Genomic DNA, 21,354 nt, shown 5'->3' with positions numbered 1-21,354 from the left:
CTTTCATGTTTACATGGATGGAGCTGGAACATATTCTTTTTAGTAAAGTATCTCAAGAATGGAAGAAAAAGTATCCAATGTACTCAGCCCTACTATGAAACTAATGTATGGCTTTCATATGAAAGCTATAACCCAGTTATAACCTAAGAATATGGGGAAGGGGGAGGGAAGGGAGGAGGAGGATGGGTGGAGGGAGGGTGATTGGTGGGATTACACCTACAGTGCATCTTACAAGGGTACATGTGAAACTTAGTAAATGTAGAATATAAATGCCTTAACATAATAACTAAGAAAATGCCAGGAAGGCTATGTTAACCAGTGTGATGAAATGATCAATATGATCAAATGATCTATAAAACCAGTGTATGGTGCCCCATGATCACATTAATCTACACAGCTATGATTTAATTAAAAAAAAATGATCAATCAAATGATCAATATGATCAAAAATAATCAAATGATCTATAAAACCAGTGTATGGTGCCCCATGATCGCATTAATGTACACAACTATGATTTAATTAAAAAAAAGAAAGAAAGAACACCCGGGGTTTTAAGGTAACAAGCTAAACACAGGCTTGATCACTAAACAGAAGAAAGCATTTAAATCAGAGGTTCTCAGCCTGTGGGTCGCGACCCACAGGAACTGTATTAAAGGGCCAGGGCATTAGGAAGGTTGAGAACCACTGATTGAAATATTTCATAAAAGTTTTGGATCAATTTGGGAAGTATGTAATTCTGCAAATGAAAAAGTAGTATCTACCCGGTTGTCAAATCTTTAATAAAACTACTGATTGGCACTAACAAAAAAATGGACTACATCACCTTTATCAGAAACGAAGGCCTGGCAAGACTGAATTATCTTGTACCACTGGATTAGAAAGGAAATTATCTGTATCCTTTCTTCTAAATACAATTTTTATATTTGTTGTTAATCCAGCATTTACATAGGAGCTCTGCACGCAAAATCAGATACGAGTTTGAACAAATCACTTAATCTCTTGGAAGTTCATTTTCCCTTATGTGCAAAGAGGAGAGTAATTTCTGACTTATCTCCTTCATGGAGTCATAGAAATTCAGACAAAATAACAGCGAATCTCTGGAAACTCTTAAAGTATTATTCAAATGTAAGATAATACGTAACCATACCATTTTATAGCATCATTAACTTCAGGCCCATAACTGCATATTTACTACATGGTTTTTTAAAACTTTTTAAAATATCAAGTGAATAATTAACATTTTAAAAAAGTGTACTGAGTAGTTAAAAAGCAGAAATAAAACATTAAAAAGTATTATTTATGTAAACACTCCAAACTGTATAAAAACAACACATTGTACCCCACAAATGCATAAATGTATTCATGATCTATGGGTATTAGATAAAAGGAAAAGGAAAAAATAAAAGGAATAAAAGGACTTAATAAAAGGAAAAAAGTATTACTTAGTTTAAAACTCTACTGAAAAAAATGAAAATAAATTTATTCAAAAGTAAACATTACCTCAAAACCCAAAGTTTTTTTTTTGTTTTTTTTTTTTAGACAGAGTCTCACTATGCCGTCTTCGGTATAGTGCTGTGGTGTCTTAGCTCACAGCAACCTCAAACGCTTGGGCTCAAGTGATTCTCTTGCCTCAGCCTCCCAAGTAGCTGGACTACCAGTGCCTGCCACAACACCCGGTTATTTTTTGTTGCAGTTGTCATTGTTGTTTAGCTGGCCCACGCTGGGTTCAAACCGGCCAACTTCCGTGTATGTGGCTGGTGCTGTAACCACTGTGCTACAGACGCCGAGCCAATAGTTTTAGTTTAATCTTGACTGAAAGACAAACTCATTCATCACTCAATACTGTTTACCTTGTAAGAGTGTTGCAATCTGGAGAGATTTCTGAGATGGATGTTCTTTCAAAATGTCTAAAACAGTTCGACCTAAGCTATCCTTTATGTTGGCATCAATTCCTGAAAGAAAAAGAAACATCATTAAATATATACCACTGAGTGTCCTCAAATGATGCTATCAATATAACAGCTCTAATTTCAAAACTATACGGACCAAGCACTGAAAGTGGTTTAAATATATTAATTTTTACACACACACACAAAGAATTTAGCAAGAAAGAAGGTCAGGGCCTACTCCTACTAAAGATTAGGAACATTCCTGATAATGAATGAACTCTTTTTTTTTTTTTTTTTGCAGTTTTTGGCCAGGGCTACGTTTGAACCTGCCACCTCTGGCATAGGGGCCAGCACCCTACTCCTTTGAGCCACAGGCGCCACCCTGAATGAACTCTTAAAGGGTGCTGACCCATCATTAAGATTGCTTTACAGGACCCTATTATGCCTTTTGGGTTGTTTAACAGTTTGACCAGAGCCGGGTTCGAACCTGCCACCCCTGGTATTTCGGGCTGGCACCCTACTCACTGAGTAATAGTACACTCACAAACTATAAAATATTGATTTAGAATGTGAATTTTTTTTTTTTTTTTTTGCAGTTTTTGGCTGGAGCCAGATTTGAACTTGCCATCTCTGGTATATGGGGTCAATGCCCTATTCCTTGAGCCACAGGCGCCACCCTAGAATGGGAATTCTTAAATTATAATGGTCATATGGTTTATAGATTCTATATAGTATGGTAAAAATATTTACTAAATAAGTACATACCATGTGAGTAATATAAGAATAGATTTAGAACATCTGAATATTCGCAAAAATTCAAAAAGCATGATTACTCTGAACTATTGTCTAAATAATATTTGTCCAAATACAAAGTCATGATATTTATTTATGCAAGACTATGTTCAATGTCAGTCACGCTCATTATCTTCCTGGTAAACAAACCTATGATTTTAGTTCTGAAAATATTTTACTAAGAATTTATTTTAATGTAGCAAATAGCTTTTCACTGCCTCATGATTGTTTTTCTTTATTTTATTTTTTCTCAAAATTGCTTATGAACTTTCTGAATACCTAACTGCAATCAAAGCCAGTTTACAAGTTCTGGTTGCAAATGTCACTTTATCATAAGATTATTAAATATGTACTTGAATTTGTATAGGGAAGTACGCTTAGCACATAGTTCACTGGTTTCTTCAAATCATTTATTGTCTCACTGCATTGCATGTCCAAGTTAAATATACTTGAAATTTTAACTTTGTATAAGCCTAACCCCAATAGTTTTCCAGTGTTTTTCATTTTATTTATTTTTTTTACAGAAGAAAATGAACATATTATGGTCCATAACATGAAAAGCTCACATCAATTTGTTACAAGTATGAATTTTTTGTAAATTTCAGAATAATAGGAGGGGACACCTGTTAGGTTACATGGTTTGCATTTCTTAGGTAAAGTTCAAGTTGTAGTTGAGCCCTTCACCCAAGTAGGAACTTGGACTCATGCCTTTTGATCTTGAAAAACAATTTGACCTCAGTTCAATTTTATTCATTTCAATCAGAATATACATATGAAGATAAATGTCTACTTTATTGTTCCTTCAAAGCACCTTGTTTAAAATGTTCCCTTTAAAATAAGTCACTGTAAACTACAAACAATAGTAGTAACCAGAAGAATTTGCTAGTGAAGTAACTAGAAGAATTTACCTCAAGGGAAGGGAACTCAAATCTCTGTTTACCATAGTTCACAGTATAAAAACCTAAGGAAAACGTGTTCTTTAATAAACCAAGTAATTGTCATAACTTCTCAGGGGTCAATTCCTCCCTCTTACAGAAGGCAGAGATCTCTCTTTCCTTTTGATAGTTTCTCTAGTGTATTTAAATATGATTTAAATGTAAAAAATTGTAATTTCCAAAAGCTTTTTACCAAAACATCTATTGAGTAAAAGAAGGTGCACATTTATATCAATTTTATCTAAACCCTGAAGCTCAATTCTACATAATATGAATAAATATCTGCAATTTGAAGTGAAGGAAAGAAGCGTGATTTGTGAAGAGAACTGTGGCATTTTCCTTCGTTTACTCCTGACACAGAAATAGCATTTGGCAAGATAAGCTCCATGGAGAATCACAAGAGTTACCTGTTTCTAACAAAATTCGTACAACATCCACCTTCCCAAACAAAGCTGCTTCATGAAGTGCACTCCCCTTTTCTGTCTGGAAAAAAGAAAAAGAAAGAAAGAAAGAAAAAAGGGGGAAAAAGCATAGTTGCATTTGGAATACATACAAGTTTTAAAAACCTGTTATTTTATGTATTCTCACATATTTTCTGTAATCTCAGTGGTCCCTCCCCGCCCCCCAAACAGGTAGTATCAAGAAGAGATTCTAAAAACAAAATGCAAAGGCTTGGGTTTGTCAAGCCCGTCTGTTCTGAACAGCTGTGTGACCTTGCTAGTAAGCACTCACCTCCTCGTTGCCTGGGCTGTCGCTAAGTATGAACTAAGAGTTGTAATGCCTTCCTCATAAGGCTTTTGTTCAAGCCTTATGTTCAACAAGCATACATTTATTAAACACCAACTATTCGCCAGGAATTGGTGAAAGATGTTCTGAGGTACGGAAATATCACCCTGGCCCTCATATATTCATACTCTAGTGGAAGAAACAGGTCTATAAATACAGATGCTCTTAGACTCACCAGGGGGTTACATCTTGATTAAACCCACTATAATGGAGGGTGGGTACACGGCAGGATCTCACCTGGTGTACACAGTGCAAGGGTACATTTCAAAACAACTAAGAGTGAGAAATAAGTGAGGTGATGGCTATGTTAATTAGTTTGATTTCAGCATTCCACATTGTATATCAAATCATCATATTGTACCCCCTAAGGTATACAGTTATGATTAAATAAAACTTAAGAAAAATATCCCACCGTAAGATGATAATGCATTTAATACACCTACAGAGTATCATAGCTTTGCCTAGGCTACTTTACACAGTCTCATAACACTTTCCTTAGCCTACAGTGGGGCAAGGTCATCTAATACTAAGCCTATTTTACAATAAAGTGTAGAATATCTCATGTACCACATTTCCCTATCCTGGAAAAAGATCAAAATTCAAAATCAAAGTACACTGATATTGCGACAGTTTCATGCTGCAAAGTCAAAACATCATTAAGTCAAATCATTATAAGTTGGGACTGTCCACAAATATTCATGATAAGTGAAATCTAAACCATTTAATGTAGCCATAAAAAAGAATGAATTCCCATCATTCACAGCAACGTGGATGAGCCGGGAGGATCTAAGGCTAAGTGAAACAGCCACAGAAAGATAAATGCATGTTCTCACTTATATGTGGGAGCTAAAAATGTGAGCCCCCGGAAGTAGAGAGTCGAGTTGGTTACTAAAGGATGAAAGGGTTGGGGGACAGGAGGATAGCCCGGGGTTGGTTAATGAATATAAAGTTGCATCTAGAAAGGAGGAGTAAGTGTCCTCCAGTCCTGAAGGGTGAGTACAGCCAACAATAATTTATTGTATATTTTCAAATAGCTAGAAGAGAAGACTCTGAATTGTTTCTTCACAAAGAAACAATAAGTACTTAAGGTGATAATCTAATTACCCTGATTTGGTCACTATATGTTGTATATAAGTATGGAGACATCACTCCATGCCCCAAAATGTATATGATGATTATGTATCAATTAAAATAATAGTAAGTTTATTTTAACTTATAAACAAAAAACAACTTAATGCATCTTACCAAACCCAGATGACTTTCTGGGTGTTTTTTCTCCACCACTCCTGCCACCGCCCTCTGCCAGCCCCCATGCCCTGTGCTCCAGGCCTGCTGGCCTCTCTCCTGCTAGGGTCATTCTCCGTTTCCTTCCCCAGGGGTCCCAACGTCCAGTCCCTCTGCCTGGCTGATTCCAGTCCCCAGCCCTCTTCATCCACCATTACATCTAGTTAATCTGCATGAATCGGATCACCTGGGAAGCTTGTTAAAGCACAGACTTCTGGGCCTCTTCCCCAGAGTTTGATTCAGTCACCTGAGATTAAGCCTGAAAATTTCCATTCTAACAAGTTCCCCCGTGATACTGAGGAGCTAAACTCTAAACAGTATACTTTGAGAACTGCTGACCTACACGGTATGCCAAATCTTAGCTAACCATAATTTCATGTAGGAACGCCTCTCTGGCCCTTGAAGTACAGTGCCTTTCCTGTGTGTTCTAAACCTATCTGTATTTTCCTTATCACAGCATTCATGGTGCCACACTACAGCTGTATGTGATTGTCATAAATATTACCCCATAATAAACTGTAAGTTCAGTGGAAATGCAAGTCACATCTATTTTTTTTCTTTTCACATTGTATCCACAATGCCCCGCAAAGTACTTTAAAATGTAGATGTTCAGGGATTCTTTTGAGGCAAAAGGTGGAGGGAGGGAGAAGCACAGGATGGAAAAAAAAAAGGAAAACTTGTTAGTACAAGATGAGATGGATGCTGCCTTGAGAAAGATCAAGGAAGATTTCAAAGAGGATATTTTTTTAGCGATACAAATGTTAAAGTTTCCTTTGGGGTTTTTCTTTCTTTTCTCTCAAGAATCTAACAAATGTGAGCAGGTTCTAAACATGTGTATGTATAATTTAAATTGAATAGTGTCAATATGGCAATTTTGTCCCCTTGTACTAAAAGTGATCTCTCATGTGGGATTTTAATCTCAATCTACAATGGAAATATCATTGTAGAATAATGTACACTGTAAAGAATTCTTTACTGAAAGTTTGTTGAATAACTAACCCAACCTAAAACAGTTTCTAAGTGCAGTGTTAAGGAGGCTTGAGGAATACCAAATATCTCTCATTGTGGTCGGAATGGACCTTCAAGAAGGCAGGACTGAAATGAACTGAAATTATCATGTGACAGGCATTGCATGTATACGTACCAATAAAAATGTAAGTAAAAAATAATGTCATAAATATATAGCATCATGCTGAAGGGAAAAAAAACTACAGCTTTTACAAAAAAATATTTCAGTGTGGGGCATGAACATTTTATTTTTTCCATTCCTTGAAAAAGCTGCCTTGAAATAATCTAACTCTGCTCACTCTCCTTCTGTGCTTTTCAATCAACTTTCTACTTACTAATTCAATTGCTTCCACTTATCACAGAATTTTGGACTTGATGTTGGATAAAGTAGGACATAGCATACTTTATCCTAAAAAACAAGCTAAATAATATTTTTAATACAGGCTGAAAGGGAAAAGCAATGGAATTCCACAGAGCCTGGTGGGGGAAGAAAGTACCAATCCATGGGGTTAGCAATGGAACAGGTATCTGGTCTAGGGAATCTGCCAACCTATGGTAGACTAGTGCTCTGGGGGGTTTGAACCAACCATTCACAGTGTGAATGGAGCAGGTAGATCAGTGACTTCTGAAAAACCCTAAAAACTCCAAAGAACAACATCCTCAGTGAAAATTTAAAAAGAAAAGAAAAGGAAGAAAGGAGGGGGGAGGGAAGGAGAGATAGAGGAAGGAAGGAGAGAGAGGAGAGGAGAGGAGAGGGGAGGGGAGGGAAGGGGAGGGGAGGGACATGTTGCACAGAGGAAAAAACAATGTGTATCTTGACCTTAGGCCCAAGGTGAGGAGAAATAAATCCCCCTAAGAATTCCTTAACACAATTCTACAGCCAGATGGGGAGTATGGAGCAAAAAATATGCAACCTCAGTGAACTCCAGATCTGAGCCAAATGCAGCATGAAGCATTCCTGGCTGGGTTTGTAGTACTACTAGAAGACACATGTATAAATTCTTAGCAGAAGCAGATATAAATCTTCTCTGAAAAAAATATACTTTAAGCTCAAGCTTCCAAGAGTTTCAACAGACAAAGCTCTAAGAAATACAAATTAAAAATTAGAAATTGTCAAATGTCAAAATTGGCCAGATATAAAATGAGCCAATACTTCTAGAAATGGAAAATACAATATTTTAAGTGAATGGGTTTAATAACATACATGTATATGATACAGCTAAAGAAAAGGGTATTGAACCAGATGACAGATCTTTGAAGTATATAAGGCAATACAAAGAAATAAAGAGATGGAAAATGTAAAATACAGAATAGAATAAGAAGATTCAGCATATGTCTAATCAGAGTTCTAGAAGATGATAGAGGTAAGTAATAGTCAATGCCTAAGAACTTGACTTCCAGGATTGATAAGATCAATAGTAAGTTCGAGGACCACAAAGCGAGATAAGTGTACTGAATATATACTGGTGAATATCATAGTGAAACTACTAAATACCTAAGATAAAGGTAATAAAAGTACTCCAAGAGAAAAAACATTGTCTAAAAAGAATAATTAGATCAATAGCTGACTTCTCAGTTAATATTATATTAATAATAATTAATAATAATTAATCTAGGAAAAAAAAGTGTAATCTTCATGTTGTCAAGAGAAAGTTGCTTTCAACCTAGCCTTCTATATCCAGCCAAACTATCTTCAAAGAAGAGGGCAAAATAAAAACATTTTCATGCGGATTAAAAATGAGGGCTACAGACCCTAATTGAAAGAACGTCTATAATTTAAAAAAGGATCTGAGATGCAAGAAATATGGGTGAGTTTAGATAAAGCTACATCTAGACAAACTATTTAAAAATCCAACAAAAATATCTGGATTTTGCATTAATTTGGTTTCCCATACATTTTGATAAAGGATAATGGGCCCTATAAACACCAAAAAGAACTCCAATAGTCTCCATTTAGCTACAGGGACTATGTTCCAAGAACCCCAGTAGACACCTAAAATCAAAGGTAGTATTAAACCTGACTGCCATCAGTCAGCTATGTTGCTGTTCGTGTCTTCAAGCACCCCAAATATAAAGCCTTTTCCATCTTTCTTTTTCTTGAGATCAAGTCTCACTCTGTTGCCCTGGGTAGAGTGCTATGGCATCATAGCTCACAGCAACCTCAAATTCTTGTGCTCAAGAGATCCTCCTGCCTCAGCCTCCCCAACATCTGGGGCTACAGGCACCTGTCACAACACCCAGCCATGTTTTCTATTTTTAGTAGAGATGGCCTTGCTCTTAATCAGGCTGGTTTCAAACTCCTAAGCTCAGGTGATCCACCCACTTTGGTGTCCCAGAGTGCTAGGAGGCCTTTTCCATCCTAACTAAGCCATTATCACACCCTGGGTCCTAACTTTTGCAGCTTAAGATTCAACAGCAAAACCAGTACAAATTTCTTTTTCATTCTTCATGAGTAGAAGATTCATTCCTATCAAAGACTTTAGTAACTTCAGCATACAACTTTTTTTCTTTCCTTATTAAGTTCAAGAACTTTTACCTTTTCACTTAAAGAAAGCACTTTGCAGCTTCTCTTTGACTTATCTGAATTACCAGCATCACTGCTCTTTGCTGGGGGTGGGGAGTATTATTAAATAAAAAAGGGTGACTTGAACCCAAGCACTGCAATGCCAAGACAGTTAATCTTTTTTTTTTTTTTTGAGACAGTCTGGGTAGAGTGCTGTGGCTCATCATAGCACTCACTCACAGCAACCTCAAACTCTTGAGCTCAAGAGATCCTCATGCCTCAGCCTCCCACGTAGTGGGGACTATAGGCACCCACCACAACAGTTAATCTCTGCAACCGAGTGGGCTACTAAGTGACTAATGGCGCGTAAACATCTACGGCATAGAGATGTTGGACAAAGGGATGATTTATGTCCCAGGCAGGATGAATCAGGATGGTAAGCGATTTCATCACATTACCAGAATAGCATGCAGTTTAAAATGTATCATTTATTTTATTTCTGGAATTTCCATTTAATATATTTGGACCATGGTTGACCGCAGGTAATTGAAACCATGGAAAGCAAAACCGTAGATAAGGGGTACTACTGTATTCTAGACAATGAAAATACATAACCTCCACCCTATAGGAACAATGATTTTCTGGATGTATAATCTTGGGAAAAATCACTTAATGTCACTGAAAATTCACATATCCTCTAAACGAAATAAAATCAAAAAGCTAATAGAGTTATTGGGAAGGTCAAATGAGATAAACATACAACAAATAAGATTTTTAAAGAGTTTTATTAAACTGTAAAGTCACAACTATTATCATTAATATGGTGACTAAAAGAGCAATCAGAAAACTATTTCAGAATATAATGTCAGTAGTGTTAATATTTTAAAATTACATACATTTATAGCCTTTACAGTATTCTAAGATGAAAATGCTATGTTAAAGGGAACTAGCATTTTCATACAATGGACAAGGCGACACAGAATCCTGGAATAAAAATAGAAAAGGTTAGTAGATGATCAACATATTTTCAGCCTGTAAAAAAAATTGCTCCATTCTTACAAATTCGAGGTGGATATAATTGGCTTCTTTGGTAAGAAAGCATGAGAACTGTCAAAATGGACAAACTGTTCTCATAATTCTAAGGTAATGATGGTACCAGGAATCACAGTGTTATCAATAAAAGCATAGCATTTAAATATGTCAAGCCTGTGGGCTTTTCTAAACATAGGTTTATTTTGTAATCATTGCATTCTTTTCATCAGAGATTAGAAAAAATTATTTTACCAAATAATTTTTGGTAAAATAAGTTTTTTAAAAAAAAAAAAAGTCATTTTGTACCCTCCATTTTCTCATACTCTCGTCAGCTCTAACTTCTCATTCAGACCAGCACTAGTCTGTACATCTCAGCCGTCTGCCTCAGACCCACAACCTGTACATGGTCAGACCTTGAAAAACTGTCTTCTCATGAAATAGCTAGTCCAAAACCTTCAACAAGCAAGTAGAATGTATAGAAAGAAATATGGCTGGGGAAACCCAAATCTTCCTGCCCCGGGATTTCAGGCTTGCTTTTCCTATGGATTAAATTTCTCCATTTTGTTTAAGATAATCATTTAAAATAAACATAATTTTCAAACTGGACAATCGTGCAGTTGATAACACAAAAACATTTCAAGATTTATCCAGTACCCAGACATGAAGTACACATCTCAGCTCCTTTTAGGAAAAAAATAAAAAACAAACAAACAAAAACCCCTGTGAACACTGCAGAGATGAAAACAGCTGAGTCAGAAGAGCTGAGATGATAGACGGATTAGCATCAAGAACTGAATTGCTGATGAAACCAAAAGAAATTCTCTCACTGCTTGGAAATGTCTATTCAAGTCAAGCCTCAGTAGCACCAAGGCTGAGAAAAACAAGATAAGTAGCCGGAAGGAGGGCGAGAAGAGGATGTTCATGTTTTCAGCCCTGGGCTTTAGCTGTCTTTTTATTGGCCTTTTGTATTTCCCTGACTTCTATAGAAGCTCAGTTGTGCATTTAATGAGCTGTTTGTTGCATTTTATCCAGAATTTTCTAGGCGTTTTTAAATGCTTTTTAGGTATTCTAATCCACCAAAGTACCAAAACAGTGGGTAGAAAAGTGATGTGAAGCTGTCAGAGCTCGGCTACACTGTGCCCCTTCTAAATTTAACACTGTAAGGAAAAGCTTCCTGAAGCCTGCAAAAGATGATGACCAGGTAAAGGAAGACCAATTCTTGAGTAAAAGAGAAAATAAAGAGAATAAGGATGACAAGACATAAAGTATGATTGTGGTGACGATAGCAGAAAACAGCACGGTCTACCATAAAACTCTGATTGTCAAGACCCATAACCATCATAACAAGTAACCATCAGCGAATAAAGACAACCTGGAGGGAGGTAAAGGAAGAAAAGACAAGCAGACCAGCAGGAAACTCAGGAGTCAAGTCCCCTGAGTAAAGTCTCCTGTCCATGGAGGTTGCATCAGTTTGCAGTCCTGGCTGGTACCGATTAGCCATATGGGCATCTCTCGTAGTAAATAGAAAGAACTTAAAAGATACCATCCTAGCCTTTGTCAACAAGCATGGGCGTCTGAACAAGTTGGGGGCAGTGTTTCTTCTGTAGCCTGCATTGTGTTCAACTGTGGGTATTTAAATTTTACAGTACCATTGACAGATGGGAAAGTGTCCAGAAAAGAGGATCCAAAACAGCAAAGAACCTAGAAAAACATCATGTGAGAAACAGCTGAAGGTTTGAGAAGGTTTAAACTGGGGGGAAATGGCACAAAAAAGATAAAATGTGTCTTCAAATAATTCAGAAATAACATTCCTCCCATTCGAAAAGAGACTTCTCCTATTGAAGTAGGGATTTTAGGCCTCTATCTTTTCCCATCCTCTCTCCCTTTGCTTCTATCCCAAAGGAAGCAGTCTTTCTCCTCATTCAACCTAATTTTCAGGGTGGGTGCCGTGGATCATTCCTATAATCACAGCATTTGGGAGCCTGAGCAGGTAGATTTCATGACCTCAGGAGTTGGAGACCAGCCTGAGTAAAAGGAAGACCCCGTCTCTACTAAAAATAGAAAAATTAAAATTAGTCGGGTGTTGTGGTAGGCACTCTTAATCCCAGCTACTCCGGAGCACGGTGAGGCAGGAGGATCACTTGAGCCCAAGAGTCTGAGGTTGCTGTGAGATATGACACCAGGGCCTTCTACCAAGGGTGACAAAGTGAGACTATGTCTAAAAACAAACAAACAAAACCAAAAAACAGATAATTTTCCACGTGTGTTCTTTATCACTTCCTGCTCCTGCTTGAATTTTGCTCATCAGGTATCTTCACCTCTTGCGTCTTCAACACAATATTTCTCCATAAACATACACACATTTCCACTATCTAGGAACAAACAATAAAAGACACTCCCTGTGAACCTGTATCACTTCAAGCTTCTATCCCATATCTGACTTTTCTTTACTCCACGCTTTAAGAAGAGCCATCTTCCCTCTTTCATGCACAACTTTTATCTAATTTTGTTACTGCTGTATCCTCTGGCACATAGTAGGCAATGCCTGGCACACAGCAGGCACTCAATAAATACACGATGAATGGATGAATTGATTATATGAAATTGTGCTGCTTTGGCATTTTTCTTGTAACTTCTTTACAGACCACTTTTTTCCATAAACTACCTAACTATTCTTAACCCAGCCTCTCCTCTCCCTACCTTCTCTTTCTCACAAACTCTTTTATCCCACGGTTCCATCTCTCTCTTCTCTGAGGTCAGCCCCAAACAGAAACCGCCTCTAACTCTTCACTTTCAATTGTAGCAGTCAATTTCTTTCCTTTATCACGTGACTGAAATTTTCAGTTTTTATGTGTGTATAAGTATTTATTTTCTGTCATCCCTGGTAATCTACCAACTTCCTGAGGGTAGGAAGCAAATTTTCTTGTTCATGAAGCATATAGCCTGGCCTGAGAAGGCTGGGAGGGATGGGGTACCTTTATAGAGAAGTCAGGTCATTTAAAAGGGAAAGAAAAGGAGTTTCTGCAGTGGTGAGTGAGATATGTCAAGAAAGACCTCCCTGCTAAGGAGATATTTGAGCAGACACCTGAAGAAAGCAGGGGAGGAAATCATGTGGTTAATAAGCCAAAGGCCTACAGGCAGGACATAGTGTGTTCCAATGAGACCAACAAGGTCAGTGTGGCTGAAGCTAAAGGAAGCAAAGAGCAATAGGAGACAGCTTTCCAGAGACAGTGGAACCAGGTCATAGAAGACCCTGCCACCACTGAAGAACTTTGGCTTTTGTTCCAAGTAAGATGAAAAACCAATGAAAATGTTTAAGCAGAAAAGTGAAATGAACTGACTTAATGGGATGGCTTCTGGCTGCTCTGGTGAAAATAGACTGAAGGAAGTCTGTTATGAACTGAATGTTTGTGCACCCCTAAAACTCACATGCTAAAACCTTAACCCATGATGTGACTATATTTGCACACAGGGACTTTACAGAAGTAGTTATGGTTAAATTAGGTCATAAGGGTGGGACCCTAATCCAATGGGACTAGTGCCCTCATAAGAAGAGATGGAGACATCAGAGAACTCTCTCTTCTCTCTTCTCTCTTCTCTCTCTCTCTCTCTCTCTCTATCTGTGCACAGAAGAAATGCCATGTGAGGATACAGCAAAAAGACAACCATCTAACAAGCCAGGAAGAGCCCCTGCCAGGACTGAACTGGCAAAACTTTGATCTTGGACTTTCCAGCTTCCAGAACTGAGAGGGAAAATAAAGTTCTGTTGTGTAAGCCACTCAACCTGAGAAGACGATGGAGAGGCAAGGGAAAAAGCAGGAAAATAAATTAGAGGGTTTATGGTGGTAATACTGAAGGGGATGTAAAGTAGTGAGATCCTGCAGACGGTTCAGCACAGAGCCAATAGGATTTGCTGAAGAGCTGAATGTAAAACGGGAAAAAAAACTCTAAAGTGTCAACCAAAAGGATGACACTGCCATTTTTTGAAATGATAAAGACTAGGTGATAGGCAAATTTGGGAAGAAAGCAATACAGAAGATAAATTTGCAGTTTGGGAAATGCTAAGGTTGATATGCCCATTTGTCCTCCACTAGGTAAGTCTAGTAGGTAGGCAATTACATACACTGATTTACAGGTCAAGGTGAAGTCTAGAATGAAGAAATAAACTTGGTATTTGTAGATAAAGATGATATTTGAAGCCAACAGATTGGATGAGGTCAACTAGGAAGTAGGTAGAGAAAGAGAAGAAAAGTTGCCTGCCCACTGAGGCCAGGCACACTCTGATGCTCGGAGATCATGATGATGAGAGCAGGTAACCATGGATGGGAGCATGCAAGATCAGGCTACAGGCCCTTTCTTTTATATGTCGTTTGCCATATGACTTTGCAATTCTTACCACTTATAAGAGAGGAGTTATTTTTCTACCCTTCAATTTGAGACTTCGCTTTGTGACTTGCTTAACAAAGCCAGCCTGAGACAAACAGAAGCCCATAATGTACTTAGTTGGTTGGGCTTGTTCCCTTGTGCTTTGGCCACATGTGGACTCATCCCTGAAGGAAGGTAATAGACACATGAAACAGAACTTCCAGGTTATTACAGAGTATCCAGCAGCATCTTCTTCAAGAAGAAGCCACCGGTGACTGAAAACCAGTGCAGCCTCTCTGGAACGCTGTATGGAGACATCTCAAAGAACTTAAAGTAGACCTACCATTTGATCCAGTAATCCCCCTGCCAGGTATACACTCAAACAAAAAACAGTCTTTTTATAAAAGGAACGCCTGTACTCAAAAGTTTACAGCAGCACAATTCAGAATCAATGGGGAAACCACCCAAGTGCCACCAAGACATAAATGGATTAATAAAATGTGGTATCTGCATACTATGGAGTGCTACTTAGCCATAAAAAAAATGGCAAGCTACCGTATTTTTGGACAACCTGGAAGGACCTGGAAACCATTCTTCTCAGTGAAACATCATAAGACTGAAGAAACACACATACCAATTTGGAACTAATTGGTAACACTTAAGTGCAAATAAATCTCAATGGAAATCAAGGTGAGGGGAGAAGAGGCCAGGGGATGGGTAAATCCACACCCATTACGTGCAGTGCACCCTACCTGGGTGAAGGGCATACATGTTATACATGCATGTTTAACATGTGTAACTTTGATTCAGTCTGTACAAAAACAAAACAAGTAAATAAAACATGTATACCCCCTAACATTTTGAAATTACAAAAAAAAAAAAAGCAGCAGCAGCCACCAGTAAACTAAATGAGAACCCAAAGGGGATGACATCTCAGAGGTGAAAAGAAAAAAGTTCAAAGAACAGAGACAATCAACTTTGTCAGTGCTGATGATGGATCGAGTAAGGTGAAGAGTTAGGACTGGCTGTCGGGTCCACCAACACAGCAGTCACTGGACACCAGGACAAATGGGGGAGAAGAAAGGACTTTCCAAAGAACGAGGCTTGGAGTGGCCTCAAGAGAACACCCAGGAAAGAAATGTGACAGTAATGAGTAAAAACAAGCCTTTCTAAATATGTTACTCTAAAGGGGACCAGAGAAAGGCGATGGTAACTCAAAGGAAAATGTGGGATCAAGAGAGAGGCTCTTTTAAGAAATGTTACAATTGCCTTTCTGTTCTTATGAGAAGGATATAGTTGAGAAAGAAAACTTACGGTATTAAAGAGAAAGAATGTTGGGGCAGTGCCTGTGGCTCAGTGAGTAGGGTACCGGCCCCATATACCGAGGGTGGTGGGTTCGAACCCGGCCCCAGCCAAACAAAAATAAAATAGCTGGGCACCTGTAGTCCCAGCAACTCTGGAGGCTGAGGCAAGAGAATCGCCTAAGCCCAAGAGCTGGAGTTTGCTGTGAGCTGTGATACCACTGCACTGTACCGAGGGTGACAAAGTGAGACTTTGTCTCTAAAAAAAAAAAAGAAAAAAAAGAGAGAGAGAGAATATTTTCTGAAACAACGTACCCTAATTGAAGAAAGGCACGGGATCTGATGCAACGTGGAGGAGTCAGCCTCAGATGTAAAACTGAAAGGTTCATGCAAAACATCAGGAAGGCAAGTGGACACGCATACATTGGCAAATTAGTGACTACTTCTGTTTTCTTGGTGAAATGAAAGCAAAGTCATGATCAGAAGGAGATAACAGAGAAGGAGGTGTTGACATTTTAAGAAGAAAGAAGTTGTGAGACTGTTGTTGAGGGAAGTGAGAGAGTAAATGGATTAAAAGGCATCAAGTAATCACTCCTCTTTGCACAATACCTTGTTTCTTCTGTCATTAGAAGCCTTTGAGAGCAAAATCTACCTTACTCAGCTTTGCATCTTCACAGCTCCTAGCAGGGAAACTTGCGCTCTTTATCAAATTTTCTGTCATTTTACTTGCATTCCCTTTAAGATCTGTGTACAGTCTCACTGGCTTAATGTTAGGCTAGTTCTTTAACTCCTCTAATTTCAATAAGAGAAACTTACAAGCACCAGCATAACACAGCATCATCACCCCCTGGTCACCCCAAATCAGTTCAAAATCCACAGAGATAATTGCTAGTTTCAAGGTAAAATTGCCAATTTGACCTTACTTTCTCAATATCTGAATATGATTGATTCTCTTATTAAGAAATCTTTTAAGAATGAAGGATTTACAAATAAATACAATGCAAAATTTGCCCAAACAGGAATTAAATTGTTTACTAGTTCAAATACGTGTTATAATTGAAAATTGTTCATAGAAATAAGACAGAAAACAAAACTTCTGCAGAAAAGAGTAACACAAATGCTGCATTTAAAAAATACATGTGGGCGGTGTCTATAGCTCAGTGGGTAGGGCATCAGCCCCATATACTGAGAGTGGCGGGTTCGAATCCGGCCTGGGCCAAACTGCAACAAAAAAATAGCCACACATTGTGGTGGGTGCCTGTAGTCCCAGCTACTTGGGAGGCTGAGGCAAAAGAATTGCCTAAACCCAGCAGTTGCAGGTTGCTGTGAGCTGTGATACCATAGCACTCTACTGAGGGTGATAAAATGAGACTCTGTCTCTAAAAAAATAATAATAAAATAAAAAATAAAAAAATACATGTTATTACAAGGAAAAGATAAGACCATCCAAAACCAGCTTATACATTTGAATGATTTACTCATAATAACTTGAATGCAATTAAATTCTAAAAATCCATTATCATAATTTATCAAACGGGATTACTTTTAATATTGCTAACTCCCCACTGGTTAACTAAAGCAATTTAATGAATATTAAAATCCACTAAAATGGTTTAAGGTCACTGGCTGCCACTGCTCACTGTCAGCCAGTGAGAACATAAAGCTACTTGATGTTAGCAAAATTTTGTGATGAATCTGAGGGGGAAAAGTTGCTAACACGTAATTTAAGTAATAAGATTAAATATTCACCCCAGAAAAAGCAATGAGACAAAAAAGAAATGTCTTCTATGAAAAAAACAATAATAACGAAAGCAAAACATCAACAGAGTCTAACTATATCTGATGGAAAATTCATCTCATTAAGATATATGTTAGAAATATGTTATCAGTTTTACTTCCTGGAACTCTTCGTAGACAGAGTATCAATAAAAGAGGTTATATAGCAAAATGAAAGGTTGCCCCACCTACTCAGGTACCAGCCCTGATGCTTTTGAGCAGGTGTTCACCATGATCTGAATGTACTATGCCCCGTTCCTCTCACATATGAGCAACAAATCCAAATGTTCTCAGTAGCAAATCTAAACCATCACCTAAACGATGCTGGCAATAATATAAGACATAGTAGGATGAGATTGGAGCCTTAGAAGGTATATGCTCCATTCAAACACAGTATTTTAAAATATTCTTTAGCTAAATAATGTACGTACGGAAACTAAATTACACTCGAAATTCATCGTCCTGTTGGACTTTCAAAAACCTCTTCAAATGTCGCTTTCCTCAGTATCTTCCCACATTCTCCCTCTTAAAATCTTTATTTTTCTCAACTATAACTCATAGCTCTTTGTTTTAGAGTTTGTTATAGTTCACGTACAGAAGTCATTCTTGTAAATTTTGTCTCCTCCGCTAAATTTAGTGCAGAGATCTTTTTTTATTTTTTATTCTCCAAAAGCACAAAGCACAAGAAAAAAAAAAGATATGCTATATACACATGTAAAACTGTATCTCTAAACTCGTTCCCTTCTGGTCATGGTCAAAATCTAGTACAAAACATGAAAAGATCTTGACCATGACCACCAAGAGGCTTCGTGACCTCAGTCATAGAGAAAGTCCTTGAGTATAAAGTAGTCTGTACAATCGAGTTTAGAATCCTGAAGTGTTATCAAAGCAATAAAGATTACAGAAATTCGACATTGAGACAAAAGAGTCTAGTTTATCATTAAACAACCTTTAGGGAAGTAACTTTGTGAGTCACCTATAATAGCAGTCACCTGAAATAGTAAACACATATCTACCCAATGTTTCGATACCCTTTAGCGAGAAAGACTTTTTTCCCTTACTGTATTTATTTGCAAGGCTGCCAAAGTTGAATGCATAAGAAAGAAATTGAGAAAAGTTATTAGAAATATCTAAAGAACTAAATAAGGCAAAACTCTGAAGAAAATTCAGGGTGCCAGCCTTAAACCTGAGATTGGAAGGTCTAAGATTTTTTTTAATTCAGTAAAGAAAAGACTGGAGATACAGGGGTCAACCTCTGAGCAATTCCCAGGAAAAATAACGTCCCAGCTGAGTGCTAATTTTACCTGGAGTGTATAGGTTTGTTTGCAAAATTGGCCACATTTATTCCCTCTGGAATTCAGACCCCTTTTGCAGTTCAGACCCTCTTCCAATCCAGAGGTGGAGTCTGTTTTCCCAGCCTTTGAATTCAAGTCATCTTTGTGACTTGCTTTGGCTAATCCAACACAGCAGAAGTGATGGTGTGTTGGTTCCAAGTCTACACCTCAAGCAGCTTTGCACATTTCTCTTTTCTCTCAGAACCAGACATGCTGGGTGAATGAGCCCAGGCTGACCTGCTGAACCATGACAGACACGTGGCCGTCTCACTCTACACTCCAGACGATTTCTAGCCAGCCTCTGAAGCAGAAACCTAACTAACTGAGAGCTGGCGCCACGCACATGGGAGAGCCCAGCCGAAACTAGAAGAACCACTCAGCTGAGCTTCGGTGAATTCAACAATCCCAGATTTATGAGAGAAATAAGTTGTTATTATGTTTTGCAATAGTTTCTGGTACAGCAAAAAGCAGAGAAGCTCACAATCTGACAGGAACCAAAAGGGTTTTTGGAAGATAAAAAATGCTGCTCACTCGGGAGCCGAGAAACAACCGTAAGAGGAGAAAATGGTAAGTAGAGAGGTGGGTATATGAATGAATGAAAGAATAAAGAAATAAAAGTTAGCCCCAGAGCTGGGACTAACTTAAGACATAATAAAAGTAGTTTGCCTTTTCTTTTCTGGAGAAGCAAAAACTCTCCAAATTCTTCCTCCAAAGATCAGCTCAAGTCACATCTCTTGAATAATATTTTTTCTGGTTGCCCTGAAGCACGGTGATCATTCCTTCATTAGTGATGGATAGACAGTAGGTTTTATTGGAAGGAGACCTGGACTTTAATCAGTAAGTCTAAATTCATACATAGTATTCCAGTTTTATCAGCTGTATAAAGGCAAATTTCTTAAGCCTTTGAATCTGATTCCTCATCTCTTAACTGGAACGTAATAGCTCTCAATCCCACAGGACAGCTGTGAGAACTGAATTCTAAATGTGTGGCTATACTGAACACAAAGCACCTATACCCAAGAACGTTAGAGTGAATTTTGTCTCATTCACTCGGTCGTGAAACTTTGAGTTCCTAATGTGCGTCAGGCTGTGTACTAGATCCTGGGAGAAAGGGAACATTACCAACGATACACACAAAACTGCCCCCTATTAATAATTTGTCATGTGTCTATCCCTCAAATTAGATTGAGGTTAGAGGTTATGCCTTATAGCTCTACGTATAGGCCAACAGCCCGTGTTTTAGAAAACCTTAAAGTTAGTCATTATATATCAGCTTTCTTTTAATACAGGGTGGCCATAAAGGTCACGTGCAGTTTAAACTAATAGTTGTAACTGTTTAAATTGCACCTGTGCTTTATGGCCACACTGTATATATTTTATGAAAGATTTTAAAATCAGATATCTTAACACAGACTCTTGCCCTTTTCTCCAACCAAGTTCCAAATTGGAGGGTTTGCTTGGATTTGGCATTTAACTGAGGCTATTTTATAGGTACACCCATGTTTTCCTCCTTACGCCTATCAGTGGCAGAGTCATACAAGTAAGTTCTGACTTGACATGAAAAAATACAAAATAAATTTTGTAGTTATGAAAATACCTGTGGACAATTTGATTACAAGATTTATATATGCAAGTTTTCACATCGGTATCTCACAGCAAAGCAAGAGCAGCATGGCCTTCAAAGCAGAGGCTAAAGAAGACTCACTTGGCAGCTCACGTCCATTCCGGCCTCCAGCAGCACCTGTACCACTGCCCTGTGGCCGTTGCGGGCAGCAAGGTGGAGAGGCGTGTGCTTTCGAGTGTTGCAGCTCATTAAGTTGGGGTGAGAGCTGATGATCATCTTGACCACTCGGAGCCGTCCGTAGAGAGCCGCCAGGTCCAAAGGTGTTTCAAGCTTACTGTTCCTAATTGTAGGGTCAGTGAGCTCTTCCAGAAGAACAGCAACTACTTCCGCGTGTCCATACTGAGCCGCACAGTGGAGGGCAGTTTCATTTTCATTGTTCTGTTTAAGACAAAGATTGTTTTTTCAAAAGGCATGTTTTCAGAAATTCAATTAGTGATCCACATCTCTAAAGAGTAATGTGAGATGCTGTGAAAATATCAGTGTAAGATTGATCTGTTTTAATCAGTATGACTAATTGAATTTTATATTTAATCAAAAGTATCCATCATGCGTTACATCAAAAACATCGTAATTTGTTTTTATCGCTTTATAGGAAAAAAAATCATACTTTTCCTTGCATCAAATATTCCCACTTCCAAGAATGATAAGTGATTTTAGCCCTTTCTTCAGCAGCCCTGGTGGGCCCAGATGGCCAGGGTTGTCTGTCCTGTACATCTCATCCCTA

General features: G+C 38.1%; 1 protein-coding gene across 5 annotated transcripts in view; it reads right to left on the bottom strand.

Moving 5' to 3' along the window:
- The window catches only part of ANKS1B (ankyrin repeat and sterile alpha motif domain containing 1B), a 1,177,049-nt gene that overhangs the window by 970,295 nt on the left and 185,400 nt on the right, over positions 1-21,354 (bottom strand). For all 5 annotated transcript variants that reach the window (XM_053582560.1, XM_053582555.1, XM_053582557.1 and 2 more), the window contains exons 4-6: positions 20,712-21,008; positions 4,025-4,100; positions 1,852-1,953 (exon numbers count right to left, since the gene is read on the bottom strand). In XM_053582560.1, the coding sequence (XP_053438535.1) occupies positions 1,852-1,953; positions 4,025-4,100; positions 20,712-21,008 (475 nt within the window). The remainder of the gene's footprint in view (positions 1-1,851; positions 1,954-4,024; positions 4,101-20,711; positions 21,009-21,354) is intronic.

This window comes from Nycticebus coucang, chromosome 3 (genome assembly GCF_027406575.1).
Source record: "Nycticebus coucang isolate mNycCou1 chromosome 3, mNycCou1.pri, whole genome shotgun sequence".
NCBI classification, from domain to species: domain Eukaryota; kingdom Metazoa; phylum Chordata; class Mammalia; order Primates; family Lorisidae; genus Nycticebus; species Nycticebus coucang.
The sequence above is the reverse complement of the archived record's forward strand: the minus strand, read 5'-3'. Positions and strand labels throughout refer to the sequence as shown.